General features: G+C 43.6%; 1 protein-coding gene across 5 annotated transcripts in view; it reads left to right on the top strand.

Moving 5' to 3' along the window:
• Positions 1-26,378, top strand: part of AFF4 (ALF transcription elongation factor 4) — a 51,370-nt gene that overhangs the window by 18,695 nt on the left and 6,297 nt on the right. For 4 of the 5 annotated variants that reach the window (XM_062638155.1, XM_062638152.1, XM_062638154.1 and 1 more), the window contains exons 2-20: positions 74-200; positions 1,392-2,183; positions 3,557-3,601; positions 4,439-4,525; positions 9,375-9,411; positions 10,869-10,917; positions 12,184-12,204; positions 12,740-12,794; positions 13,729-13,766; positions 14,117-14,279; positions 14,780-15,697; positions 17,281-17,369; positions 19,531-19,768; positions 21,859-21,956; positions 23,321-23,384; positions 23,533-23,669; positions 24,068-24,139; positions 24,852-24,945; positions 25,696-25,739. In XM_062638155.1, coding sequence (XP_062494139.1) covers positions 78-200; positions 1,392-2,183; positions 3,557-3,601; positions 4,439-4,525; positions 9,375-9,411; positions 10,869-10,917; positions 12,184-12,204; positions 12,740-12,794; positions 13,729-13,766; positions 14,117-14,279; positions 14,780-15,697; positions 17,281-17,369; positions 19,531-19,768; positions 21,859-21,956; positions 23,321-23,384; positions 23,533-23,669; positions 24,068-24,139; positions 24,852-24,945; positions 25,696-25,739 — 3,164 coding nt within the window. In that variant the 5' untranslated portion in view covers positions 74-77. The remainder of the gene's footprint in view (positions 1-73; positions 201-1,391; positions 2,184-3,556; positions 3,602-4,438; positions 4,526-9,374; positions 9,412-10,868; positions 10,918-12,183; positions 12,205-12,739; positions 12,795-13,728; positions 13,767-14,116; positions 14,280-14,779; positions 15,698-17,280; positions 17,370-19,530; positions 19,769-21,858; positions 21,957-23,320; positions 23,385-23,532; positions 23,670-24,067; positions 24,140-24,851; positions 24,946-25,695; positions 25,740-26,378) is intronic. The other variant, XM_062638151.1, reaches the window with a different exon arrangement.

Raw genomic sequence — 26,378 nt, 5'->3', positions numbered from 1 at the left:
TCCCGGGGCTCACAAGTGCTCTCCCATCCCTCCCCTTCCCTTCAGTGATCAGTGATTCTCTGTTTGTCTGCAGCAACATGAACCGTGAAGACCGGAATGTGCTGCGAATGAAAGAAAGGGAAAGGCGAAATCAAGAGATTCAGCAGGGTGAAGAAGCCTTCCCACCCAACTCTCCTCTCTTTGCTGAACCCTACAAAGTTGTGAGTGTGTGCACAGCTCCTAGAGCAACCTCGTATTCTGAATTTGTTTTTACCTGTTGTCTCCTTAGATCCACAGCTCTTACATACACCAACTGTTTAAGCAGGGCTTGAAAACGAGGATGGACGGTTACTAACCAGCCCTGCTGGCAGATTTAGTATCTAATCTGCGAAGGGGTGGCTGCTTTGTAGGGAGTGAGAAAAGGAATGATAAACCCATAGATTTCTTCCCCTTTCTTCAGCTTTTGCCACAGTGATTCAGAGCAATTAAACTGTCCATTGTGTTCTACCAAATTGCCGCTTTTGGGGTGCGTTAACCTGTTGCTAAACTTTCTAACCTTCAGGCAATGTAACCCAGACCTGGGTAAGTTCAGAAAGAGAATGTTTAAATAGGAGGTTAATTTTAGATGCTGAAATGCCTGGTGTGACAGAGTTATCAGCTGTAACTATAGGCCAGGAGTTTGGATCTGATTTTCCAGTTTGTTTTGAGGGAGTTGACCCTGAGCTTGTACAGCTTTAAGCCTGTGCTGGGTTTCCTCCCAGGCCTGCTTTGCTGAACAGAGCTGGAAAAAATAACCTAAATCTGGGCTAGCTAAAAAAGAACCATTTCAGATTATATTTAGGTATTCTGTGCTTGATAACCAAATCCCACACGTATGAAGTTAACTGGAGCTGGTTGGGATGCATGGGTAGCAGTGCAGTGTACCTCATTTGGAAACCAAACTGCTTATGTAAGAAAGAACCCTTCCAACTGTTGGCAACAAGAATTATGCCAGGATAAATAGCAATTAAAAATGCAATACAGAGCTGAGGTTAAGCCGATTTTATTTTACTGTTAATTAAAAGCTTTTAGGACTGCTGCGTTCTCTGATAGAGAAATAGTCTTTAAGGCGACAGGAGGCACGTACAGCTTCTAAACCTGCATCCAGCTCACCAGTGCAGTATTTGAAGCAGTGACCAGTGCTGTTTCAGCTGCTCCTGCTGCTGAAGTACATATTTTCGTTATGTTTTAGGGAGTTAAATTACTGCTTTAAGAACTAAAATGGGGATTTAGAAAGAATGGCAGAAAAAGGCTGATATTAGCCATGTTCTTAGCCCTGACATTCAGTTTAACTGCAGTAGCTGTCAAATCAATGAACTGAACGTGAAGTTGTGACTTTTTTAAAGCATTGTTTGTTCCAATTCTTTCCGCAGACCAGCAAGGAAGACAAGTTGTCCAGTCGGATTCAGAGCATGCTTGGTAATTATGATGAAATGGATGATCTTATAGGAGACCGCTCAGTACAAAAGCTTGTTGGAATCCCCAAACCGACCGTACCATCGGCACCAGATGACAAAGCAAACCAAAGCTACTTTGGTGATCAGAGACATAATCCCAGCTCCCATCAGAGCAGTAAATGGACTCCTGTAGGACCAGCACCTAGCACTTCCTCACAATCCCAGAAGCGGTCCTCAGGTTTACAGAGTGGGCACAGTGCTCAGCGTGGCAGTGGCAATAACAGCGGCAGCAGCGGCCAGAGGCACGACCGTGACTCCTACAGTAGCAGCAGCAGCCGCAAAAAAAGCCAGCATGGGTCTGAACACTCCAAACCACGTTCTTCCAGCCCTGGAAAACCATCTGCTGTTCCCTCGTTGAGCTCCAGCCATTCGAGATCTCATGGAAGTGATCACCACAGTAAAGAACACCAACGTTCCAAGTCTCCCCGGGATCCTGATGCCAACTGGGACTCTCCCTCTCGTGTACCCTCATTTTCAAGTGGACAACACTCTAATCAGTCTTTTCCACCTTCACTAATGTCCAAGTCCAGTTCAATGTTGCAGAAACCCACAGCGTACGTAAGGCCAATGGATGGGCAGGAATCCATGGAACCAAAGTTATCTTCCGAACACTACAGTAGCCAGACTCACAGCAGCGGGGTGAATGAGCTGAAGCCTAACAGCAAAGCACATCTAACCAAGCTGAAAATCCCTTCTCAGCCTCTAGAGGTAAGTTGCTGTTGGCTTCATGGCTTCTCGAATGTGAGTCCCTTTGGGCTGGGATTTTGCAGCATCTTTAAAATCCCCATCTGCATAACAAAGATTTAGTTTTTAGTAAACTCTGGGTTTGTTGCTACATGAAGCATCTTAAACTTAGGCAGTGAAGAACTGGATTTTAACAGGGGAATGCACAAAAATAATTGCATTTTCTTTGTGCTGCTTCCATGTGGATACTGTGATTTTTATTCAGTAAAGGCTCTGAGACACTGAGAAAGGCTGACTTAGCAGAGAAGCTAATCTTCATGGAGTATTTCTATAGTCAGAAGGTAGGGAAATAGTGGGATATTTATAACTATTTTGCCAGGTTAGATACATATGTTGTTGTTTCTGGGAGCCCCGTTGCTTTAGACTGGTGATGCTGTCTGTGTCTCTCAGGTTTCCTTTTGAAGTGCGTAACAATTACTAGATGCGATCCTTAACCTTCACCTAGGGAAAATAAGCAAACCCTAAAGCACACTGAATTGACCAGGGTTCAGAACGTTTATCAGTTATGCTGGATACAAAATACTATTGGATTGGCAGCTTTTAGCAGCTTGGGAATTCTTGAGTGGTTAAGGCGCAGACTGAGTGCAGCTCACTGACAAGGAAAGTGCCTTTCTTAATAGAAGTGTCATTGCCTCTCCTGTTTAACTGCTTGAATTATGGTAGAGAATTGAGCTAGAGGAGAGCCTTCCTTGGGACTTCAGCAAATAGCCAAGTAAGACCCAGGACATGGGGAAGAGAATGGGAAAAGAAATGAATTTGTTATTTGTGAAGACTTGACATGCTAATGCCGGTGCAGTGAATGGTGTCGTTGCTTTGCTTCCTTCTGCTTGTAGCAGTCAGGGGGCAGGAGGCTTGTAGTGTCATAATTATTGCTGTTTCTAGATTCAGGCTGTGATTCAGTTTGACTTCGTAATGCAGTTCGTCATGACTGTGTGTTCGTGGTCATGCATTTGAGTTCAGATATTACCCCTGGCTTCTTCCAGGAAATGATGGAAAGCTTTGTATGGTTCCCCTTCCTCTCTCTCCACAAGTTTTTAATAGCACTGACAGGCTGTGATCTCTTTAACTGTCAAGTGAAAAGTAAGAGAATATTGTCACAGCTTTCAAGATCTCACGTATTTGATTTTCATAACTGGCTGTGACTCATACCGTGAAAATACGGATCTATCTGAGACTAAAATTAATGTTGATGAAAAGAATTAGCACGGTCTGTTTGTATCTAGGGTCCATATGAATCATGCCAAGCATTGAAGTTTATTTTTAACTGTTTCTAGCCCCTGGGATCTTTTAAGGAAGATTTGTTTTAGGAGATGTTAACCCTGACTTTTGATTTGTAGGCATCAGCATCTGGTGAGGTGAGCTGCGTGGATGAGATTCTAAAAGTAAGTCCTCTGTGCTTTTGTTCCTAACTTACTTGCTCAGAATACAAATGTTCCTAAGGAGGTGGAAAGTACTCAGCAGTTGAATAGTGCCTTTTAAATCGACCTGGCTTCAAGTCATTACAGGAGGGCTCTTCAATTACTCCTCTAACATAGGTTGGCTGGGGGAGACTGAAAGCGAAGCTGGGCTCTGGGCAATGCTGGGTGTGCACATCATCTCCTGGATATCCTCACTGCATTCCTGTTCTTGCAGGCCACCTCCCTGTTAACCAGAATTGCCCATTTCTTCCCCCAAAATAGAGTCCCTCATATCTTTCAGATTATAGTAATTCTTCTGGTACCCATGGCAGAGCTTTACCTTCTCTTCTACCCGGGTTATTTTCTCGAGTCTTCATGTTATGTGTTTACTCCATGGTCCTTGGAGACACCCTGAGAGAACACTTTCCTGCTTCAGGCATTTGATTTTCCCCTTTTCTCCTCAAACTTCATAGGTTTCCCTTTCCTAGGATTCTTCTTTCTACCCCTGCATCCTCCATGTTCTCTTCACAGTCTGAATTGATCAGACTCTGCCTTCTGCTGCAGTTTATGTTCAGGCCAATCCATTTTATTGATTATGCTTTCTGCTTGTTATTATGTCTTGACTCGCTGTTCTCATAGATAGCAATTTAAAATTTAGCTTTACGTGCAGAATCTTTGTTACCTGTTCGGCAAATAAAGCTTAGTGAAGTGTGGACAGTGAGCTGGAATGGAGAGGCAGGGTTACCAATTGAGTCAAGACTGTAACTTGAAATCTTTGCTTTAATTTTTGTTAATAGCTTTCCTTTTTTGTTCTGGTTGTAGGAGATGACCCATTCTTGGCCTCCTCCACTGACTGCTATTCATACACCATGCAAAACTGAACCGTCAAAATTTCCTTTTCCAACAAAGGTCAGTGCTGTAGCCAAACGCTGAATGCTGTTGAAAGAGTAACTCTTGTTAAAGAGCAGGGTTTTGGAACTCTCTTAAGTTCAATTCTTTATAGTTCTGGCTTTGTTTCAGTGCTTTGTATCTCTTTTATCTTGCTTCACAACATCGGTCAGCAGTAGCCTTATGAAGAATGCCATTGGTTTTCCTCTGCTTCACACACCCAGAGCAGTGAGCAGGGATGTCAGTAATAGAACTTTCATTTTACTTTTAGTTTCATAAATTCAAACCTTCTTCAGGATGCTTGTGAAGCTTGAAAATGCCATTGAGCCTTTTTCCCTGTAGGGAATCTTTGCACCATTTTGTGTCGAACCAAGCAAGCATGTTTGTCTCCATCTGGTAGAGTAAATGCTAAGAAATTTCAATGTACTTTTCCACATAAACTGAATTTTCCTCATCATTTTGAAGCCCTTTAATAGTGCTGTTAGGTCTTACATTTTCAGTTACCAAGAATATGACTAGAACAGTTTAAAAATCAGATGTTTTGCTAAAGAAATTTTCAGATGCTTCCAGAAGATCCCTCCCCAACCTCCCATGTACTGAGTAACTACCGATGTGTTTAAGCTATTAATTCTAACGAGAAATCAGTTGTTCTTTGCTGCTGTTGACAGCACAGGGCACGTTTCCAGGAGACCTGCTGGAGCTGACACCTCTGAGGAAGGAGTTCTCTTGCTGGCTGCTTGCTGCCTCCCCTGGGGCCGGGTCAGCAGCCCCAGCTCCAGGGTTTCCCAGCAGACAAGCTCTGGTAATGATTTGCCTTCAGATCCAGCTCTGCTGTCTGCAGCGCCTGGAAGCTGCTGGGTAGGCAGGGCAGATAGCTGGGGGTAGCGACTTCTGCAAGAACAGCTCAGCTTGCACTGGCTGACTCATCCAAGACTTCATGGTTTGTTTCCTGTATTTGCTGATTACCAGAGCAGGATTGAACTCAATAATAGTTTTATTCCAGACTCAACATATCTGAGATGGATTGGGGTACTCCACCCCTAACTTGGCATAACTTCAGAGTGAAGAAATTACACTGTTTGTCTTCAGAATAATTAAGACTACCCTTTTCCTGGGCAGACTGCTGCTCTAGAGCATCGCTTGCTGCTCTCAGCTTCCTCTTGGAAGCAAATTACTCCCCAAAACAGAACAGTTCACTAAGGTACTTTAGGAAGATTCTCTCATTGAGGCCTTTGATGTAATCTGTCTGAACTGATTGTTTTATGTGACTGCTTCGACACCAGCTTCTTTCAGCCAAAGGTTCCAGGTCTCCCATTGTAAGTGCACATCCACAAAACTCCCACAGGCTGGTGCTCAGTTAAACAGTTCAGGTTCCTGTGCTGGGTAATACTCCAGAGCTATGGGCAGTCCTGGAGTCATCACCATTTGCATTGCATGTTCTGTCTTCCTTGCTTCTCTCCAATGAACTGAAAATGGAGAACAAGCCATAGAGTTCTCAGCCTTCCTTTTGAAGGCATATCTAGAAATAAATCTCCTTGTCTGTTTTCTTAACAGTAGATCAATATTAATCTTGCATATATTACCTTCAGTCAGGGTTTAGTTGCTGCGTGACATAAAACTGCACCTGAAATAGTTCTTAACCTTTATTGTAAAAGAAAGAAATGCCACGTCTTTCCTCATCGACAGCGGTACTTCACTGCTTTGGATATTTATTCCTGAACCTTCAGGGAAATGCTCCCCTTCACTCTCTTTAGTCCATTTGCTAGAACTGCTTTTGTCTGCGTTTCTCTGGTATTTGCCTCAGTTTGGGAAGACAGGAGGTGTGCAGCAGTAAACGTGTCTCTGCGATGCAGAGAGAAGCCACGTAAGATTGCACGGTGTCATTAATGTTTGAACAAAAAAGGTAGGTTGTGGGGTTTTGAAGCGATCAGCCCGGGTTGTGCTGCTTCACCCCGTGTGCAAGGCATTCCATTTATGGCTGCTTGGAGTCTTCTGACTTTGCGCCAGCTTTTTCATTTTGTGGCTGCACATCTTAGCCGTGCAGCTCTGTCAGATTCTCTCTCAGCATCCAAAGCCTATAATTTCCTCTGCCTTTCCCCTCTGTCATTCTTGGCAGCAGCATCTTTGCAGGATTCCAGTGAGTTAGCGAGCCATAGGCTTGTGCAGTCTGGACCCAGAGCAGGATTCAGAAAGCAAAACAGGACAGTGGTTTGCTTTAATCAAGCAGTACTGTTCGGGGCAAGCTCATTCTCTGTGATACTGCGCTCACTTCATTGGCAAGTAATGTGCTCAAGTATTTCACAGCATTCCTCTTGTGGGCAGAACTTTGGTGTGTTTTGCCTGCACACAGAATTCAGCTCCCTTTGGTGAAGCAGTCGATTTTCTGCTAAGACTGTTGGAATAGGATCGTTTTCCCTATGTGTAGATAGTGAGTAGCTTGAAGGAACTGACTGGGGCCTCTCTGGTTACTATAAATATATCTAACAGTTGTCAGGAAGTCTTTGAATCAGGAGATAAAACTTCATGAAAATAGGTCAGGGGAGGGTTTATGCAGAAAATGGAGATTCCTGAGTCTTGATAAAAAGTGTTACCGGTGACCCAAGCCTATCATTTTGTCCTGTGCAACTTTATTAAGCCATGGGCTCACAGTGAAAACCTCCAGAGACATGGGCATGTTTGTAAGATAGGTTAAACCCAGCTGCTTGTTAAAGGGTGGAAGTTGTCTGTTTCAAAGCAATGTGAGAGGATTGGCAAGGTTTTGTCCCTGCAGACCCAAGCAGTGACTTGGAGGCATCTCTGGAGATGGGGACCCTGTCTCCAGGTTTATTCAGCGCCTGCTCCTTGTTGGAGTTACTGCAGAGGCCTCAAACTTCTGCAATACAGGAACATCTGAGAAACAGAAATGAGACCTGACCTCAGATTTCGAGCATTAAATGGAAACTGGGGCTCTGGCCAAGCTGGTAACCTGCGAATGAGAGCTCGGTACCCCACGGCCATCCTGTCCCATTGGCCAATGCTTTTCTCTCCACAGTTCTTGTGTCAGTTTTTGTTTCCTGCTTAAGCGTCTTCCCTGTCGAAGTCAAACCTCAGCAGTCTATTATACTTTGGTTAAAAGGGTTTCCTTCCTTTAAGTTGTTTTTAATGTCTTCTTTGTGAAGCAGGCCTTTAGAATGTGCAGCTATAAATAACTGGAGTTGAAAGGAGAGCTTTTGTTTTCTTAAATCTCTGCGTTTCTTAAAGAAATATTTATTCAAAGGCAAAATGGATGGCGAGAGAGTTGGAAAAAGTTGCACATCTCAACATAACACCTCGTTAAAGCTCACTTCACTGAAAGGCTGCTCTGTGCCTTAGAAATGGGAAGTTGACTCCAGCGAGCAATTAGGCAGGTGTTTGCTGCAGGGTTTGTGATACATGTACTGGTAGGAGCAGGGCCCGTTCCTCCTCCTGTGCTCACCCAGTGCAGCTGCTCCATAGATGGGGGGTTTGACCACCGTGTGCTCTTAACCTCTTTTTTGACTTGGAGCGTGTCAACTTCTCGAAGGTGACAGTGGAAAAAGGCAGTCAGGGAGTCGTGCTTGCACTCTTTGTATCTATGTAACGGGTGACAATCAGGTTTTGTTCTGAAGGAAGCGTAGCTGTTGCTTTCCATTGAAGTCCCAAGGCTTCCCTCCAAGCAGCTTCACTTTGCAGGTTGATTTTACTTTCATTGCCCCTTCCTTTCAGTTAGTAAAGATTAGAGGCGTTTGCAACCCCTTATTACAAGGAAAGTTCCCAATCAAGTTCCCTATCAACAAACTACTTGAGTGCATTATTGCAACTGCTGTCACGCTTGAAAGAAAAAGCTGGGGGAAACAAGAAATACCCAAGTGAGCTTTGCTGTGCAGAGAAAGCTTTTGTGTGTTTAAAAAGCCAGATTTTGTAAAGCGTGCCTGTAACTGCTGCATGTCACTGCCTCGGCTGGTTGGGAAAACTGGGTCACAGCTTTACCACAAATCCTGGGATTCATTGTTGAGTTGCAGTTCTGATTTGCCACTGCCAGGGCATTTAAGCAAGAAGTGTGTGTATAACATCATGAATTGAGCCAAAGATTTTCGAGTTAGATTTATGGGGCCAGCATTTGTCCTCATTTTAAAATGAGGTCAGGAAGGTCCTATTTTAAAAGGGCACTCGAGCCTAGAAGTAGGTTTTCAGTAACTCAGTAGCCTCTGCGTATTTGTTTGTTGAAACAGTATTGTAGGGTTTCAGAAAGCAGTTACACAAGTGCTAACGTTCGCAAGGCTTTATCTTCCATGGCTTGATTTACAGGTAATAGATTCATTATATACCAAAGGAAGCTGCATGTCCTTGTTTACTGGCTTCTGTACAAGTGACTTGTCCAGTCACATGAAGACGTGGCCTTTGCAGGGAGGAATGACATGGCAGCCAGCTCTGCTGGGCTGCGTTTGCCAGGACTGGCTTGGAGTTCAGGTGAAAACACGTAAAACCAGCAGCAAAGCTTGTCTGTGTATAAGAAAGATAAAGAAAAAGCCACTGAATTGCTCCTCTCCTTGCAAACATGAAGATGGGGTTTATGGATGTTATGTAGGGGTTCTGGCTTTCGGCTATCATCTAATACAACTGCATGTGGCCCTTCTTAAAGCTAAGCAAGCGGGAAAGCTGTGCTGAGGAAGAGGGGTTGGAAGTGTTCCTTCCCATGAGGGCTGGTGAGAGGTGCTGGGGCCCAGATAGCAAATCCCTCCTGTATCGCTGGGTGTTTTCTGCAGGGGTTGGGTGCCATCCTTTCAGTTGAAAGAGCAGCTTGCTTCCAGCATGGCTTCTGATGTGTTAAAATTCCCAATGAAAACCCACTTGTGATCTTTTATTCCCTTAGGAGTCTCAGCAGCCCAGTTTTGGAGCGGGGGAGCAGAGTAAGTATACGAAACTTCCTGTAATATGTTCAGTGTTTTGGTTGTGATTCACTTTTCTCAGCACCTTCTGCTCTTTAGGGAATGAGACTTCCCAGACTGGTGTCAGGATGGAGTCGAAGTTAAGAGTTTCTTTACTTTCTCAGGTTTTAACCTCTTGAACAATTGCTTGCTTCTGTGTCACGGTTCTGTTGTGATGCAGAAAGCTGTAACTGAGTTGCAAGGTTGTTATCGTCTTCTAGGGAAAAAAATAGTGGTTTTAATTTGTCATTTGTTCTAATTCTGGAGAAAATGCGTCCCTCTGTGCTTCATCGGTCTGAAAATAGCAGGGTCCTGAACCAAAACACCCTGTAAAAAAACCAGCTGCCTGCTTGGAGATACGCTGGAAACCGAGATAGGGCTCGTGCTTACATTGCAGCCTCGCTGTTTGTTTTCACTCTGTTGTTTTAAAAGCAAAAGCAAGGACTGGAGAGGAACTCACACAGTGATAGGCTCAGTAATAACATTGAATTTCATGCCCCAAAATGCACTTTCAGATTTCAGACAAAAGCAGCTTTAAGTTCTCTTTATCATTGTTTCAGATATTACTGGAGTTAATAACAGCACAGGTAACTACCAGCTAAAATTGAATTAGATTTTCACTGTTCCCTTCCAAAGGTCTTCCCACTTCCTCTGGAAGTGATTAAACAGATTAAATAGTAAAAGAGGAATGGTTTATTCTTAGATATTCCCGTGCAGCTTAATCTGAACACCTATTACCGTGGGAAATGAAGGAAATAACTCAAATCCAGAAACCTAAACCACAGGCTTTGTTAGAGGAGCAACTGATCTTTAGGGCTGTGAGTGACGAGGCATGGTTAATCAAAACCCAGCGCCAGTTTTCAACTCCCGTTTGAATTCTCTGGGAAGCTTTTGACAGCCTCAGTTCTGGTTTCTGTTCTACCCTTAGCTATTTGCCAGAACTAAAGAAAAGGGAAGGAAAAAAGCCCCAGCCCAAAAAGCAGATCGCATTCGGGTGTATTGCTGCTTTAAGAACTGCCTTCTGACTTTGATTTCTGGATGTGAAGGCTGGTCATTTACTGACAAGCTGCGTAGGGACAGGCTGATTTACATCCTGTATCCTGCATGTCAAAGGCAAGAAATTAATCTTGATAGAAACAAAACAGCTTTCACACCATCAGTAACAAATTGTGTGTTGGCTCAGGCAACAATGATTTACATCATTTTCTAGAGTTTCTTGATTCATATTTGCTGTATTTAGTATTCTGTCTCTGTATCCACTCATTTCTCTGTTCCTTTTGGTCTGTTGGAGATTGTACCTTGTGTCAGTGAGTTACTACTTTCTCCTGTCTACTCAGCTCTTCCTGGTTTCTCTCTGTCTGTATCCTCTTGGCAGCTTTGGAGTGCCTTGTTTTGCTGGCTGAGTTTTCACGTTGCCTTTCTTCTTTTTCTTCTTCTAGAACGTTACAATCCTTCATCGAAAACATCCAATGGTCACCAGTCCAAAGCGTAAGTGGCTGCTGAGAAAACCTTTCACAAACAATAGTTGGATCTTAAGGGGCTTGGACGATAGCAGTTTCTTTCACTAGGATGTGTCAGCTCTTGCACAGACACTTTCACATACTTCTGCTTGACTGGCACAAAAAGGGGATCATGGTTAAGCAGCCATTTTCTGGGACATTAGACCAAGTATTGCTCACTGGAGTGAGTAACACACATCCTGTGCTGCCTCTCCATTCCCCTGCCTTCTTGTCAGTTGTCAGGGTAAATGTGCGAGAGCATGGACCTTGGAGTCAGCTTGGGAACCGCAGTGGTGTCAGCACATAGGAACGGGCAGGATGGGACAGGACTTCCCAAACGTGTGCATTCAGAGCTGTCAGCTGGAAGCAGCTTGTGGTGACAGCACAGATAGGGTGGGAACTGGTTTGTACTGGAGGAGACAGTAAAGTGCGTTTGGGATCTGGTTGAGTTTGTCCTGCTCAATGTCTGAACTGGCAGACATTTCCATTAGTTACACACAGACCCAATGTTTTACTTTGTCAAGCATGAACTGGAATTAAAAAGGCAGGTGGAATATTCTAGATGGCTGTAGTGCACCTTTCTCACACCTGGAAATCAATACAAGCTGTTAAAAGATTGTTTCCAAACAAATACGGCAAAGAAAGTCAATGATTAGCAGCTGATTGTATGTTTAAGGAGTGTTTGTAGATTCTGAAAACTAAACTAGTACTTGTTGTGATGCAGCCACAGATGAAGTCTAGTTCTGCTTGTCTGTATGCATGTTATGGTGTTAGCAAGACTAAAAAGCCTATGAGAAGGGAATAGAAAAAAAGAACCCCCCTGAGTTACTGTAGACATACAGTCAGTTTGTTTAAGATGCTCACCTGCAACCAGTTCAATGAGTGGTGGAAATACAAGTTCACCATTTGGCTTTGCTTCTGTCACAGCAGTATAGACCAAGAAGGAGTTGTGCTATTCCCGAGCTGGGGGCTATGAGAACAAGAATTGGTCTTGGACTGGGATGTGCAGGAAGAAAGCTGAGATGTTTCCTGTGACAATCCAGTTTTAAATCAATAAACCCTCCTCAGTGGTTGTGATCTGGTCACAAGAACTTTAAAAGGGGGAGAAATGCATCTTTTGTAGAGGGATAGCAATGAAACGTTTCAGAACTAGATGCTAGAGGCTGGTGTTCCTTTTCAGATCACCAGTAGAGCAGCTGGGCTGGGAAACTCGGATGTGTTACACTTCTGATCCTTTCTCCTTTTCTTTTTCCAGATGCGAATCGAACCAGACAGAGTAAGATGTTTCATTTCTGTAATCCGGGGGGGTTTCAATAAGCACAAAAGCCCTGTAGTCTTGCTTGGCGTTTTCAGCGTGTTCACCTATTTTGTGTTGTGAAACAGTGTGTGCATGTATGACTACCATCGATAATGATGGCTTTGAATAATAGTAATTATGGCTTACAACAGTCGCAGTGTTGCCATGAGACAGGAAACAGCCCCTAGTGTTAGCTTTCTTCATTCTATTTAAAACAATATTCCTGGCCATTGTCTGTAAGTTAACTCCTCCTGCATCAGTAAATTGTGTCAAATTTCCTTTCTGAATTGACCAGAATGGACTGAGGAGTCTCAGTCCCAGAATCCTTATTCTTCTCCAAAGAATGACTAAACTCACCGTTCTTGAACGTTAAATGCTAGAATGGTGTCTTGTGGATTTCACCCACGCAGCCTGCTCTGTAGTATAAACAATAGCATGTTGAAATATAGAAGAATGCTTTGAAAGTAATTAAAGTACATGGAAAAACTTGTCTCACTTTCTTCCTTTTACTTAGTATGTTGAAAGATGACTTAAAACTTAGCAGTAGCGAAGACAGCGATGGAGAGCAGGTATGTTCCTTCAGTCAGAGCTTCCGAAGTAGAGCAGTATTCAATATTCCACCAGCAAACTGGGCGGCTTAAGAGGAGGTTTGTGATTAAAAACCAAATGGAATGTTTTTAGACAAACCTCCTAAATGTAAACTTGGGGAAAATTACCTGGTTTGTGGAAACAGTATGCTTGGATTTAGAAAATCTTGTTTTACTGACTTCAGGTGGGCTTTCTCTGAACATAAAATGACAATAGTGTGCTTTAAACATATGGGGTGGCCCACCATTTAAAGGTAGAACCTTTCATGCTCTGCCACTGCAGCTAAAGAGTACATGGTATAAACTTCTCTGCACATTAGTAGCTTGGGATAATAAGGGATGCTTTATCTGTCACCAGGAGTATATGGCAGCACCTTTATTTTGTTGAAAAGTCCCTTTTCTCCTCTTTCTCAATATTAACTTGGTGCAGCTTCTGCCAGAAATGGCATTTAGCTAAATGAAAAGTCCCTGGAGGGTCTGTGCTACCCTGCAGTGAGCCACACTCCTCTCCTGCTCTTTTGCTGCCTGTTCCCAGCTCTAGTACTTGATTTTCTTCATGCGGAAGACCCTGACATAGTACATTCAGTTGGTTAATTCTTGCTACTCTGGCATTTGGGGATATGTTGTAATACATTGAACCAGCTCATTCAAAAAGATGAAAACGTAGTGAGTGGTGGAAATAGGAGCTCTTAGAACTGCAGTCAGAATATATGGGACTCCGAGATGATAGATTTGTGGTGAAAACTTGGAGAAAATAACTCTGGTTTTCTGTATAAGGAAAATGCAGACAAATTTACCCTGCAGTAAGCGCTGAATTAAGATGCTGTGAAGGCTCTAAGTTGATGCTTTGCAACTGAAGTGTATGTACAATCCTAAATAACTTCTGGAAGTTTCATGCTCCTTTTCTTGATTGCAGGACTGTGATAAGACAGTGCCAAGGAGCACACCTGGAAGGTAGGCATTCCTGCTGCATTGCGCAGGGAGAGCAGAGTGGTGATGTTCAGCACTGTCAGCACTCCCGACTTCTGAGATTCATGTCTGGGTTTCATCTTGTGTAAAGCAAAAGGCAATGAGAATTGGATTGGTGATTAAATAGCATAGATGCTGCTAACTATGCTAACCGCTTTGGGAAGGGGAGAAACAAAGACTGGTGTTTGTTCCAGCGTGAGCTGTGCTCAGTTATGTTGAATTTTCTCGTAAATGTTGATTAAAATACTGCATTTTATTGTTTCTAATGCAAGAATTGTGGGATCTGTTTGTGCCTTGGGTGGTGTTTGTTAATTTTCCCTCATTTTTGGTTTCAGTAACTCTGAACCTTCACAGCATAATAGTGAAGGAGCAGATAATTCACGGGATGACTCGAGCAGCCATAGTGGATCTGAAAGCAGTTCAGGATCTGACTCTGAAAGTGAAAGCAGTTCCAGTGACAGTGAAGCTAATGAACCATCCCAGAGCGCATCCCCCGAGGTAGGGTTTGACATGGATTTGGGCTCTCTTCATTGGCTGGGCATTAATCCTGAGTTTTAAAAGCAGAAAAGAGTACTAAAATCATGGGATCATTTCCAAGGTGAACTGTTCTTTTGCTGAAGTACCGGTGGTTGGATATGGTAACAGTTCTCTACACAAGCACACATTTGAGGTTTGAATTCGAGGTGCTTTTTGCCACCAATTAGCTGTTGGGGAGCAGAAGTCAGATATGGTAACAGCACCCTAAGAAGCTGCAGGCCCTTAGTGTGGAAAGCCATGGCAGCAAATACTGCCTGTTGCTAGCAGCTGCTCCAGAGGAGGGGAAAAGAAGAGCTGTTATTTATACCTATATTCATCAACCTCTGTCTCATTCCTTGTTTATCTCTGTTATTCTGGTGTACCTCTTGCTTGGCCTGCAGCATCTTACAGCTGTGCCATGGGAAAGATGGGAGAAATGTGAAATACTTTATTTAACACTGGGGTTTTTGTTTGTTTTTTAGCCAGAGCCACCACCAACGAACAAGTGGCAACTGGATAACTGGTTGAACAAAGTCAATTCACACAAAGTATCACCAGCTTCTTCCGTGGACAGCAATATTCCATCTTCCCAAGGCTATAAAAAGGAGGGACGGGATCAGGGCACAGGGAGCGGATACACTGATCAAAGTGGATCCAAGGATTCTATTTCCTCTACCCCGGGGCGAGATTCCAAACCCACCCAAAAGGGCTCGGAGGGCAGTCGTGGCAGGCAGAAATCACCTGCCCAGAGTGACAGCTCAACACAGAGGAGGACTGTAGGTAAAAAGCAGCCCAAGAAAGCAGAAAAGACATCTGTTGAAGAGCCTAGAGGAGGTCTTAAAATAGAAAGTGAAACCCCAGTAGACATGGCAACAAATATCCCTTCCAACAGGCATAAGGCAGCCACAAAAGGCTCCAGAAAACCCAATATAAAGAAAGAGCCCAAATCTTCCCCTCGGCCTACAACAGAGAAAAAGAAATACAAGGCTTCAAGCAAATCTGCCCAGAAATCCAGGGAATTCATAGAAACAGATACCTCATCCTCTGATTCAGATGAAAACGAGAGCCTGCCTCCTTCCTCACAAACACCCAAATATTCTGAGAGCAATAGGACTCCTGTTAAATCTTCCATGGAGGAGGATGACAGCTTTTTTCGGCAAAGAATGTTCTCTCCTATGGAAGAGAAAGAGCTTCTTTCACCACTCAGTGATCCTGATGAAAGGTACCCACTCATTGTGAAGATTGACCTGAGCCTCTTATCAAGAATACCAGGGAAGCCTTACAAGGATGCTGACGCACCCAAAGTGGAAAAGAAACCCGTGCCAGAGAAGCACACGAGAGAATCCCAGAAGCAGCCGTCTGACAAGAGTTCTACAAAAGGCAAAAGGAAACACAAGCAGGTGATGATTTTGTGGGGAGAGATTTGCCTGTGCCTCAGCCCCTTAGGGCATCGCTGCTGGTGTCACACACACATAGCCTAGTAATGCAGTTTGTACCTCAGTGTGGTGACTGAGCAGTTTAGGAGATGGTCTTGTGTTGTGTAGAACACATGGATCATCCCTGTGGTGGTAGAGACTGTTGGGATTTTCCTTTGGAGTGAAAAGGGGAAGGGAGAAGGTTGCACTTGCAGCTGGAGCTCATGGAGGTAGCACAGCTTCTGTACCTGTGAACGCTGCTGCATCCTGCCCTCTCATGCCTCCACTTGATCTGGCACAGCCCCTGGTGCACTGCAGGCCACCTCAGGCAGCTGATCCAATGGAAAATTCACCTGGCCAAGAAAAAGGTGAAAGCTGGATCAGCTCCGTGAGCCAGTGAATCATGCAGCTGCATAGTGCCAGGACAAGAGATGGTGCAGAAATGGGCCTGGGGCATGGCTGCAGCAGAAACTGTGATCTCAGGGGTGCTGCTCTACTGGGAGCAGAGGGATCTCTCCATAATGATAGTTAATATTTTGCAAAAAAAACATTTCATCTTTTCACCTCTAAATAAATAGCAGGGATGCCTGGGGGCAGTGAATGCACGGGAATCGATGGGGAGCTGAATAGAAGTGATACTCTTGAGAGGGGGGAATGGTGAGAAGAAGTTGGCAGTGTCATCTTAAACTGCTTTTAGAAACCTCAGACAGTCTGTATAAAGAGCAGACCTGTCAGAGGGACTCAGTGATCCAATAAATGTTTATAGGTTCCTGGTTTCCATGCAGTCAGCACTGTGCAGGCCTGGCTCGGGGGGTCAGAAATGGGATTTCATCCTGAGTATTTCATTTTGGCAGGGATTTGTCAGTGGTTGTGAGACTGTTGACGTCTGGAATCAGAGGATTACGTGGTTGTGTTCTTCCCTGTGAGGGTGCTGAGGCGCTGGCACAGGGTGCCCAGAGAAGCTGTGGCTGCCCCATCCCTGGCAGTGCTCAAGGCCAGGCTGGATGCAGGGGCTTGGAGCAAGCTGCTCTAGTGGAAGGGGTCCCTGCCCGTGGCAGGGGCTGGAGCTGGAGGAGCTTTAAGGTCCCTTTCAAGCCCAAACATTTCATGGTTCCATGTTTCTGTGATACCATTCAGAGAGTTGTTTGAGTCTCCAGAGGAGATGGATAATTTCAGTTAAACCAGTTTTCCTACTGAGCAACCTAAGAAAACTTGGCCACTTACTGGGATGTGTGTTTTCAAGGAGACCTTTATTCACTGTGTTGGTACTTCCAGTAGTTCATGGTGATAACATGCCTGTATTAAAATGAACAGCTTGGCTGCTGATTCTTTTATGCAGGTTGGGAATTCAGAATCCAGGCTTTGTTTTCAGTTATGTTCCAGTATTGGGGTCTGGTCTAATATTTGATATGGAGTAGATGCTGTAGGGCATATCCTTGTCATCTGTACCTATCTTGTACACTGCAAAACACCTGCTAAATTAAGTCTCTTTATGCAACATTGCCACTGTCAATGAGGCTGTAACTGTGGACCTTTGCCTGGATCTATTTCTTGTTTGCTTTACTCAGAACGAGGATGAGAACAGAGGCAGTGAAAGCAAGAAAACAAAACTGGAAGAAAAAGCTCCATCAGGACACAAGACTTCCAGCAGCAGGGAGTGAGTATCTCGGCTGTGTTTTCACCACTGAGGGCTCGGGGTGATCAAGGAGACGGGTGCCTGTTTTGTCCCCTCTCCTCCTTGCCTCTTCCCACCATGTGTTTCCACATTCTGAAGCAGTTGGTAACATTTCATTGTTTCTTACCCTTCAGACAGAATTCAGAGTTTCTCCTAGAAGTTGTTGGAAATAAATTTCCATAACCAAAAACATTGACCATAGACAGTTGTTTGACTTACCAGAAGCAAGGTAACTGCTCACGTGAAGGGTTGGTGTCTTATGGAATCAGTGCTTCCTGGTTTTACTCTAATTTACAGCTGGAGGTTGTTTTGTTTTAGAAATCAGCTGTTTCTGCAGATTTCCACCAAAAAACAGCTTTTTGATCATGCAAAATCTGTGCTTTTAAATTACCTCACTCTGATAATTCCCCATTTGGCAAGTGTAAACTGCAAATAAATTACTTAACTGGCTTAAATGTGGTTTAACCCCAGCTGGCAGCTAAGTACCAGGCAGCTGCTGGCTCATTGCAATCTCCCAGTGGGATGGGGAGGAGAATTGAGAAGTTTATTAATTGAAATAAAGTAAAATACTAATAATTGTAATGAAAAGGGAGATAACCAAAAGGGAAGGAGACATAAAACTCAAGGAAAAACAACCAGCCAAGGGATGCACAAGAAGGAGCTCGCCACCCACTGACTGATACCCAGCTCATCCCCAAGCAGTGATTGAGGTCTCTCCGAACAATTCCCCCCGGTTTCTAGACTGGGCATGGTGTGATATGGTCTGGGATGTTCCTTTGGCCTCCTGTCCTGGCTGGATCCCCTCCTGGCCTCTTGTGCCCGCAGCCTCCTCGCTGCTGGGGCGTGAGAAGCTGCAAAGTCCTTGGCTTGGTGTAAACACTACTTAGCAGCTGCTGAAATACCCGTGTGTTATCAGTGTTATTCCCATACTAAATCCAAAGCAGCTAGGAAGAAAAGTAACTTTCCAAGCTAAAACCAGCACACTGCATTGTATGGGAAGCTGATGGCTTTGAGATTTGGATCTGTGGATTTAGCCTCACGTTTGCTTGAGAGATTAGCTGAAGAAAGTGTGAGTTACACAAAAGCAAAGTAACGCAGAATTATCGACTCAATAACGTTGATTAATCCTCCTTCAGTTGTTTGCTATGTCTGTAAATTCCCATGCTTTTTGGACTAGCTGTTAGGCTGGGTATTTCTTGGTCAGTGTTACTCCACAGGAAAAAGCAAGGGTTTTTTCCACTGCCTTTTCAAGCTGCTGTTTCAGATCAAGTGGCTGAAAACTGGTATAATTGTGTCATGGAAAATGTTTCTGTATAGTGAGTAATGGCCAAATTACAAATAATGTGAGAAGCTGCAGCACATCAGATGCTAGGAAGCTTGTTTGCCCATTCTGAATTAAACAGTGTCTTACTATTTGTTAGGAAACAGATGTAGAATAAGTGGATGCATTTCTAGCTTGATTATGCTTTTTTACCTGTTATTTCTGATACTTGTTTGACTGCCAGTGCAGTTATCTTGAAGGACATAGAACAAAATGAAACTCTATGATCTTACAAAGGTAATCGGTAGAAACAGTTATTATGGGAAGCCTGGAATAGCCAACATTAGCCCTCAGCACCCAAGTAAGAGTGTACTGAAAGGCTGCAATGAGAAAGCTTTCCAGGTGCCTGGGTTCCAGAGAACATTTATCTGGACCATCTTTTATCTGAGCTGTTAGATGATGAGTTGGGAACAGACAGCCTGGCGCTAATGCTGGCATCCATTCCTTACATCTCAAGTGTTCAGGGTGGATGTTTTATGGAGAACTCTTGGAGGGGTGTGGTTTTATGGTTAGAACTTGTCTGCTGTGTGTTCAGGTCAGAACAAATGAGATGGGGAAAGCGGGTTAGCTTTGGCTTCATAGGAACCTACTCACCGGGATGATTAGTCTCTTTCTTTCCCTCCATATCTGCTTTGCCAGGTTAAACAATACAAATCTGCTTTGTTTAAAAAAATGTATCAGTTTTAAGTAATAGATGTATTCAAAATAATAAAGAAAAGGTTTTGGGGTGGTGGGGGGGGTGTTTTCAGGGGTTGGTTGGTTTCATTTTGGGTTTTTTTTAAGGAAAGAAACCCCAAAGCTGAATTTATTCCTTTGGTCCAGGTCCTCAAAGCCAAGTGCTATTAAAGAGAAGGATTTGCTGCCGTCTCCTGCTGCCCCAGTCCTGCAGAAAGATGCCAAGCAAGAGCATGGCTCCCGGAAAAGGACGATCAGTCAGTCCTCGTCCCTGAAGTCCAGCAGCAACCTTGGCAAGGAGGGCAGTGGTGGCAGTAAGGGCAGCTCCTCTTCCAAACAGAAGAAAACAGAGGGCAAGGGTTCTAGCAGTGCTAAAGAAACCAAGGTAAAGGGCTTTCCTGTACATGCCTCTTGCTTTGCATTGCAGTTTGAGATGCTCGGTGTGACCTAAACAACAATTTGCAGTCAAGTTAAACGCAGTTGGTTTTGGGTCTGTATTGTGTCGTGTCCTCGTGCTTGAGCACTTTGGAAGTCTATAAATTAGAAGACAATTTGGGAGAGATTGTGGAATAGTAATGTGTATTCCTACCAAATGTGTTTAATCATCTTCTGATTACTGGTGCTGCTTCTGGATTGTTGAATCTGTTCGTAAGAAATATCACCAGGAAGCTGTTTACACAATGGTAAATGGAAGAACTCTTGTTTCATTGGAGCCGATATAGAGCTTGTCCTGATTTTTAAGGAGAGCAGGAGCTCGGTCCACTCTCAGTGCTAGGGTGTGAAGCTGTAGCTCTCATTTCATGGCACTGTGGGACCACAGAAAGATCATTTTAACTCCAGGTCAGGAATATGCAGCGCTGGCTGTGGTTGGAGTGGAGAAAACGTGGTTATGAATAAAGATGGTGCAGAAAGTGGTTTTAAGAGATTTAGGTTAGGGAGATATTTCAGCGTGATGGAATTAAAAAATATTATAGGGAAATTATACTTTTAAGTCACTAAATTTAATGTGCTTGTTGGTCAGTATAGAAATATGTAGAACTGGATAGAATTTAGCCTGTGAAGGCATCTGAGAGCGTATTGTTGAATACCTGTGATGCACAGTTCCCGTTGTATAACCAGTTTTGAGCACAGTGTTTAACTGGGAGGATTTCACCTTTCTGTGTGATTCCAGTGTGTGCTGCAGGTGCTGGTGTGGCTGCCTCCAAGCTCTCTGCAGCAAAGCCCCAGGGCCTCTGACGGGCTGCAGAAACTCCAGCAGCTGAAGGAGCTGCTAAACCTCAGTAGCTCAGAAGCAAAATCTAACAATGCTCAGGAAAGAGAATTGATTTGGGGAGGGGTGAAGCAGCAAATAGACATTAGTGATGGCAGAAAGCAACTTAGTCATCAGGGTGGAGCTCTTGAATATCTCAACTGGGAGATGCTGTGTTAGTGCCAGTGGCAGTGCGGTGGGATCGGAGGAGCCTGGCAGGGCTGTGCACATCAGTGGCTGCATAAGACACTTCCAGGAGCTGCAGATAGTGCCTTTACCTTACAGGCTGAGGCTTTGCCCTTTATTTGTCAGCATAGAAAATGTCCTGAAGCCAGCAGTTAATGTGCGAGATGTTTATCATTTTACTCTTCACGTATGCTTAGTCATGCCTACTTAGTCAAGTAGTAAGTATTCCTCCTGCATTGCACTGCATGTTTCATTGCTGTTTCTACATTGCAATGGCAGATAGCACATCGCTGTGTCTGTCTGGTGCCTTGTAACTCCAGGATCCTCTTGATAAGCAATAATCTGATAAGTGTAAGTTATGAAATACGTCTATATAGATGGCCTTTGGTCATGGTAAATCAAGAGAGCAGAAAACACTTATGAAGCTGGGGAGCTGTTTTGTATCGTTTAGCAAATAAAAATGGGTTCACTTCTGATTCATAACATGCTTCTAGTGTCCAGTCTTTGGCCTGAAATGTCATATTGAGCCATAATTTAGAGGAGCAAGGGCAGTGTGTTGTGAAGACAGCTACTTTTCTCCCTGATGATGATGCTTATTCTTTCAAAGTACTCTTTTTCCAAGGCAAAGACATTCAGCTGAGCGTACTGTTGTTAGGAGAAATCATAAATAATAATCATCAGCTCTTTGCTAGAGTGGAAATCCAGGACTTGGAAACAGAGACATGGGAGATTCAGGCAAGGATTTCCTGGCCTGGGTGTATCTAGAAAGCCTTGGCTGGATTCTTTCTTCTAATGGACATCCCCTGGTGTGTTAGACTGAGGAGCTTGGTTATAGCCTCTGTGCCAGCCGTAGGTGAAAGCCCCGTGGAAGCTGTGTTGCTGTGTGTGGTGAATGGCAGCTGAACCAGCTGCAAGACTGACCTTATTGCATATAATGTATGAAATCATGGGAGGCATGTATGCAACAGATGCTGTTCTTGAAGGCAAAGAAGATGTAACTGATCTTTACATTTATTCCTTGGCACCAATTTTCCTTTCAGGAAAAGATTCTGAACAATTCATCCAGCTGCCCTCCTGTGTCTGCTCAGTCTGCAGAGAGCTCCAAGTCAAGAAGAGCAAAACTTGTTTTTGATGATAGGTAAGAACAGCAGAAGGTGCCTCTCCCTCTGTGGAGTGTGGCCAGCTCCCTGTGGAGAAGAGCTGTCGTCTTGCTTCACAAAAGACCTTAGGTACACACTCCTACCCTGGGGAGCTCTGTGTTGTTCCTGCAGTGCTGTGCTTGTCTGCCTGCTCCCCGGGCCAGTGCCTTGGCAGACAGCACAGTCCTTGAGGAGGAACTGTAGCCTGCCCTGCACATTCCTGCCGAGCATTAGAGGACCATGCAATAGACTTAAATAGCTCAGGGCTCTTCTTGGTTTAAATGCTGATGTGTCCTTTTCACCTTATCAGGACACTGCTGCTACCTCTCTGCTGCTCAGTGGTTTTTTCCTCATAGCTGTTCCTTACAGAAAGTAAAAGAAAGGAGTTAAGTGACTTTGGTGATTTGAGCTGCACTGTCAGTCATTTAGGGCAAAAGAGTTTATGGGTTTTTTTTCAATTATTCCAAGACAAAACAGGGATGAGAAATTGAGAAAACATCAAACTTCTTTAAAAATGAATTCCAAATGTGAATTGAAGTGTAGGAAGAGCTAACGAGAGCATCCTCCGAGGAATGGTCATTGTGCTTTGGAATGGTGACATGGTAGAACCTTATGGTTTTGACTGAGGCATTTTAGGATTTCTTGGGCCTAGAACTATTGGCTAATTTTGTAGGTATAGAATAGGTTTAGTAGTAACTGTAGTAACTGTTGCTTTTTAATTCCCTGAGTTTCCTGTAAGTGGACTGTTAAAAACATTGATTTCAAATATCTTTAATTCTTTGACAAGTAAGATAGTGTGGATGGGAGAATTGATTTCAAACTTAAATCATCTCCTAGGTAATATGCTAATATATTGAAATGTATAATTACACTTTTATGATTGTCTTCTGCTCATCTTGGTGTGGAAGTCATTTAGCTTTGATTGCTTTGGGAGGCTAAGCGGAAGCATTTCACACCTGAGTGCAGCTATTCTGTACTACTGTCATAATTTCACAGCCTCAGTAATGCCAGTCCTGGAGGCACTGGATGCATTTGTCCTCAAGTGTTGTGTTTTTTCCTTCCCTGCCCCTGTTGTTGGTCAGGGGTTTGGTTTGCTTGAATGTCAAATGCAGTAAATTTAACTGTGTCACATTTGTTAACTTGTTTGAAATGCTGTTTTGAATTACCTGAAGCTAGAGAACTGACTTTAAGCTATATTTTACAATACTATAGCTAACTGTGCTGGTTACCTGGCTTATCAGAGTGTAGCTCCTCTAACCTGAGTTAAACACAGAAAATAGGAAACTTGACAACATTAGGAAACTTCAGTCATAAAATGGAACACGATATGGCTGGGGCTGATTCCTTGTGTCCTCTATTGCAGGACTTACTCAGCTGATCATTATTTGCAAGAAGCAAAGAAGCTAAAACATAATGCTGATGCATTGGTAAGTAAATCTCTGATACTCATCCAGGGTTTGCACGTTACACTGGGGTTTGTTTCCTGCTCTTGCCATTTTGCTGCCCTCCTGTACTGCAGCTCTCTTGTACTTCCTCTCTGGCTTTTGTCCTTAAAAGCTTTTCCCATGTGCTCAGTCTGACAGGTTTGAGAAGGCTGTCTACTACCTAGATGCTGTAGTGTCGTTCATTGAGTGTGGGAATGCATTGGAGAAAAATGCTCAGGAATCCAAGTCCCCGTTCCCTATGTATTCAGAAACTGTGGAATTAATCAAGTAAGCATTGCAAAGCAAATACGAAAGTGAAGTGGGTGGGAAAGATGTCTGGAAACCAGAGCTGCTAGATGCACTGAAGTTGTGCCAGCTTTTGAGATCTCTTTCTCCAGTATAAGTGCATCACTTCCCAGTTCGTTCCAGTTACTGAGGCTTAAAGTGTTCTCATGGTGGTTGAGATGTTTTCTGCTAAGGTTCTTGACATCACTCTACAAGGCATGACACAAGAAGCAAAACTGTTGCAGTTGCTGCCTAGTTGGCATTTTGTTTAGGGACTGATAGAAGTTTCTGAACTGGGGAAGACAAAGTAAAACTAGGAATTCATGAAAACACCAATGTTTGGTGATTGATAAATGATAACTGTCGGTTTTATGTTGCTTACTTGCTGTCTTTGTTTGCAGATACACTATGAAGCTGAAGAATTACTTGGCACCTGATGCCACGGCTGCAGATAAAAGGCTAGCAGTGCTTTGGTACGTGTCTTCTGAACTTAGTACAATGCACCGTCTGACCTTAATGCCCTGATTAATATCAAGTGTTTTCCCTACATGAAATGCTGTACGACACTGAGTTCTCAGGTGGTTTTGAACCACATATGAGTTTTCCACTTGGCTGTACACAAAGGTTACTGCTGTATAGGCTGGGGCTGAGGGGATGTTGACAGCGAAGGCCAAGTCTTTGAACTGTTAAGGAGTAACTGCAGAAAGGATGAGGGTCCTTCCTGTGTGCTCACCCAGTGATAAGTCAAACTTGGGAGTGGCTGTAAAGAGTTGGCCTCAGCAGGACCAGTTGGAGTCAAGCAGAAAAGGGAGACCATGGTGGGATGCATTGGACTCTGTATGGCCTGAAAGGAGCAAGAAATAAATGAAACCTTTGTTGGGAAGTAACTGACTGTTGTTTTCTAAGCTCAGCACTGGAAACTGATTATATCAGTAAAATCACTGAATTTTACTGTTTTCAGCTTAAGGCACAGAGCTGGGTTTATGTCCTTGGGAATTAGAAGGGGGTCATGGATTCATGGTTGAGTTGCAACTTAGAGAGCTGCCAGTCAGTTGGTTGAGAAAAATGTCAGAAACACAGCTCTTAGATTTTTGATGTTCATTGATATAGGTTTATTTGATACTCACTGGGTTGTGATAAAGTAGACTTGAACTGTGAGTGTTGTGTTCTTCTGTCTTTGGGCAGTCTGCGGTGCCAATCTCTGCTATACCTAAGGCTTTTCAAGCTGAAGAAGGAAAGTGCATTGAAATATTCTAAAACTCTGACTGAACATCTGAAGGTAATTGTGTGTTCTTAAACCCTAATCCCATTGAAGCTCTGCATCACTTAGAATTCCTGAATCCAGTTTTCAGACTGTGACAACCAAACCCAAATGGGTCTTTCAGGACTGTGGTGTTTGCAGTGGGATGTTTGGTATTTTTGTTATCCCCCCTGCCATGAATTTACCTGAACTCAGGGAAAGGAGATGAAGAGGCACATCCTCCAAGTGCTCATTTAAATCAAGATGTTGCAGATGAGGAAAACCAGTTATGATGCTTCTGTAGCTTTACTCAGTCCTTAATGTAAGGAGCTTTCCCAAAGGAGCACTTGGGGATAGGTGACTCATGTCACTGGGTTTCTCTGAAGCTCCCAGCTGAGAGGAAATGGGATTGTCTCATGCCTGACTTCTCAGATTTTTGAGACATCTTTAATTGTTCAGTGCCAGAAATAACAGATTTCTTCCCATTAATGGGCTGAAAAAAGCAAGATGTTCTCTAACGGGTTGAGCAGGGGACTGCTCCAGTCCTATGTATATTTAGTGGCCTTTGTGTTACTAAAATAATCCCTTAATTTATGCCTTAGTCATCAGTAAAAGAGGATATTTACCCAAAGGTTAATTCACTGGGACCTTAGTTAGAGTGTGGTTATTGCTTAATACAACAAAAATTAATTTGGCCAAAAATAGCCACTTAAATAAGCAGATAAAGTGTGAGTGGTGAAAGTACGGGCATGAATCAGGTGACAAATCTCTTTTTTTCCCCCCAAACAGAATTCCTATAATAATTCTCAAGCGCCGTCACCTGGTATGGGAAGGTGAGTAGGCAAAGCTGTTCCCTGTGCTTCTCAACCTAGAGCTAGTTTTCTACGTTCACTCTGTGCCTGAGGTGCTCAGGAAGTGGCTTTTCACTCTTTAAAGTGTTGGGTGATGGTTCTGAGGGTGTAGGTTTTGATTCAGTTGTTTGTGTGCAGAAAGGCTTGGAAGACTTAAGGGTCGGTGTGTCACTAACACACAAGTCACTTCTCTCAGTGAGTTTTGTTGGTTTATTTAATGCTTTTTCCCCTCCAAACAATGGTTTTGTTAATGCTGCAAGCCCAGAATGTTACAAGAGCTCTCAGTCATCTGTTCCATAGTATAGCAATTTACTTCTGTTCTTTTAAGCCTAATGCTGGATCATTGATCATTACTCTGTGAGCTGTGGGAGGGCATTTCAGATTTGCATTGTGTTATCTGAAGGTCACTATTCTATGGCTGAATAGTTACTGTGTAGTTGTAATGTTTTCATTATTATTCTTTAGGGTTCAATTTGTTTAAACAATGAATTTAAGATTTGATTGGATGAGGAGATGATGAGGTTTGGCAATTAGGTTTTGGCCATGAAGTTAACACACAGGAGTTGGAGGATCCTCAGCAATTGTTCCCAGCTTCATGCACTTCATGCGTTGGAGGGCAAA

This window comes from Pezoporus occidentalis, unplaced genomic scaffold (assembly GCF_034315485.1).
Source record: "Pezoporus occidentalis ecotype Australia unplaced genomic scaffold, CSIRO_AGI_Poc_V1 ctg55, whole genome shotgun sequence".
In the NCBI taxonomy this organism is placed as follows: domain Eukaryota; kingdom Metazoa; phylum Chordata; class Aves; order Psittaciformes; family Psittacidae; genus Pezoporus; species Pezoporus occidentalis.
Note: the sequence above shows the minus strand (reverse complement) of the source record. Positions and strands in the feature narration are given on the sequence as shown.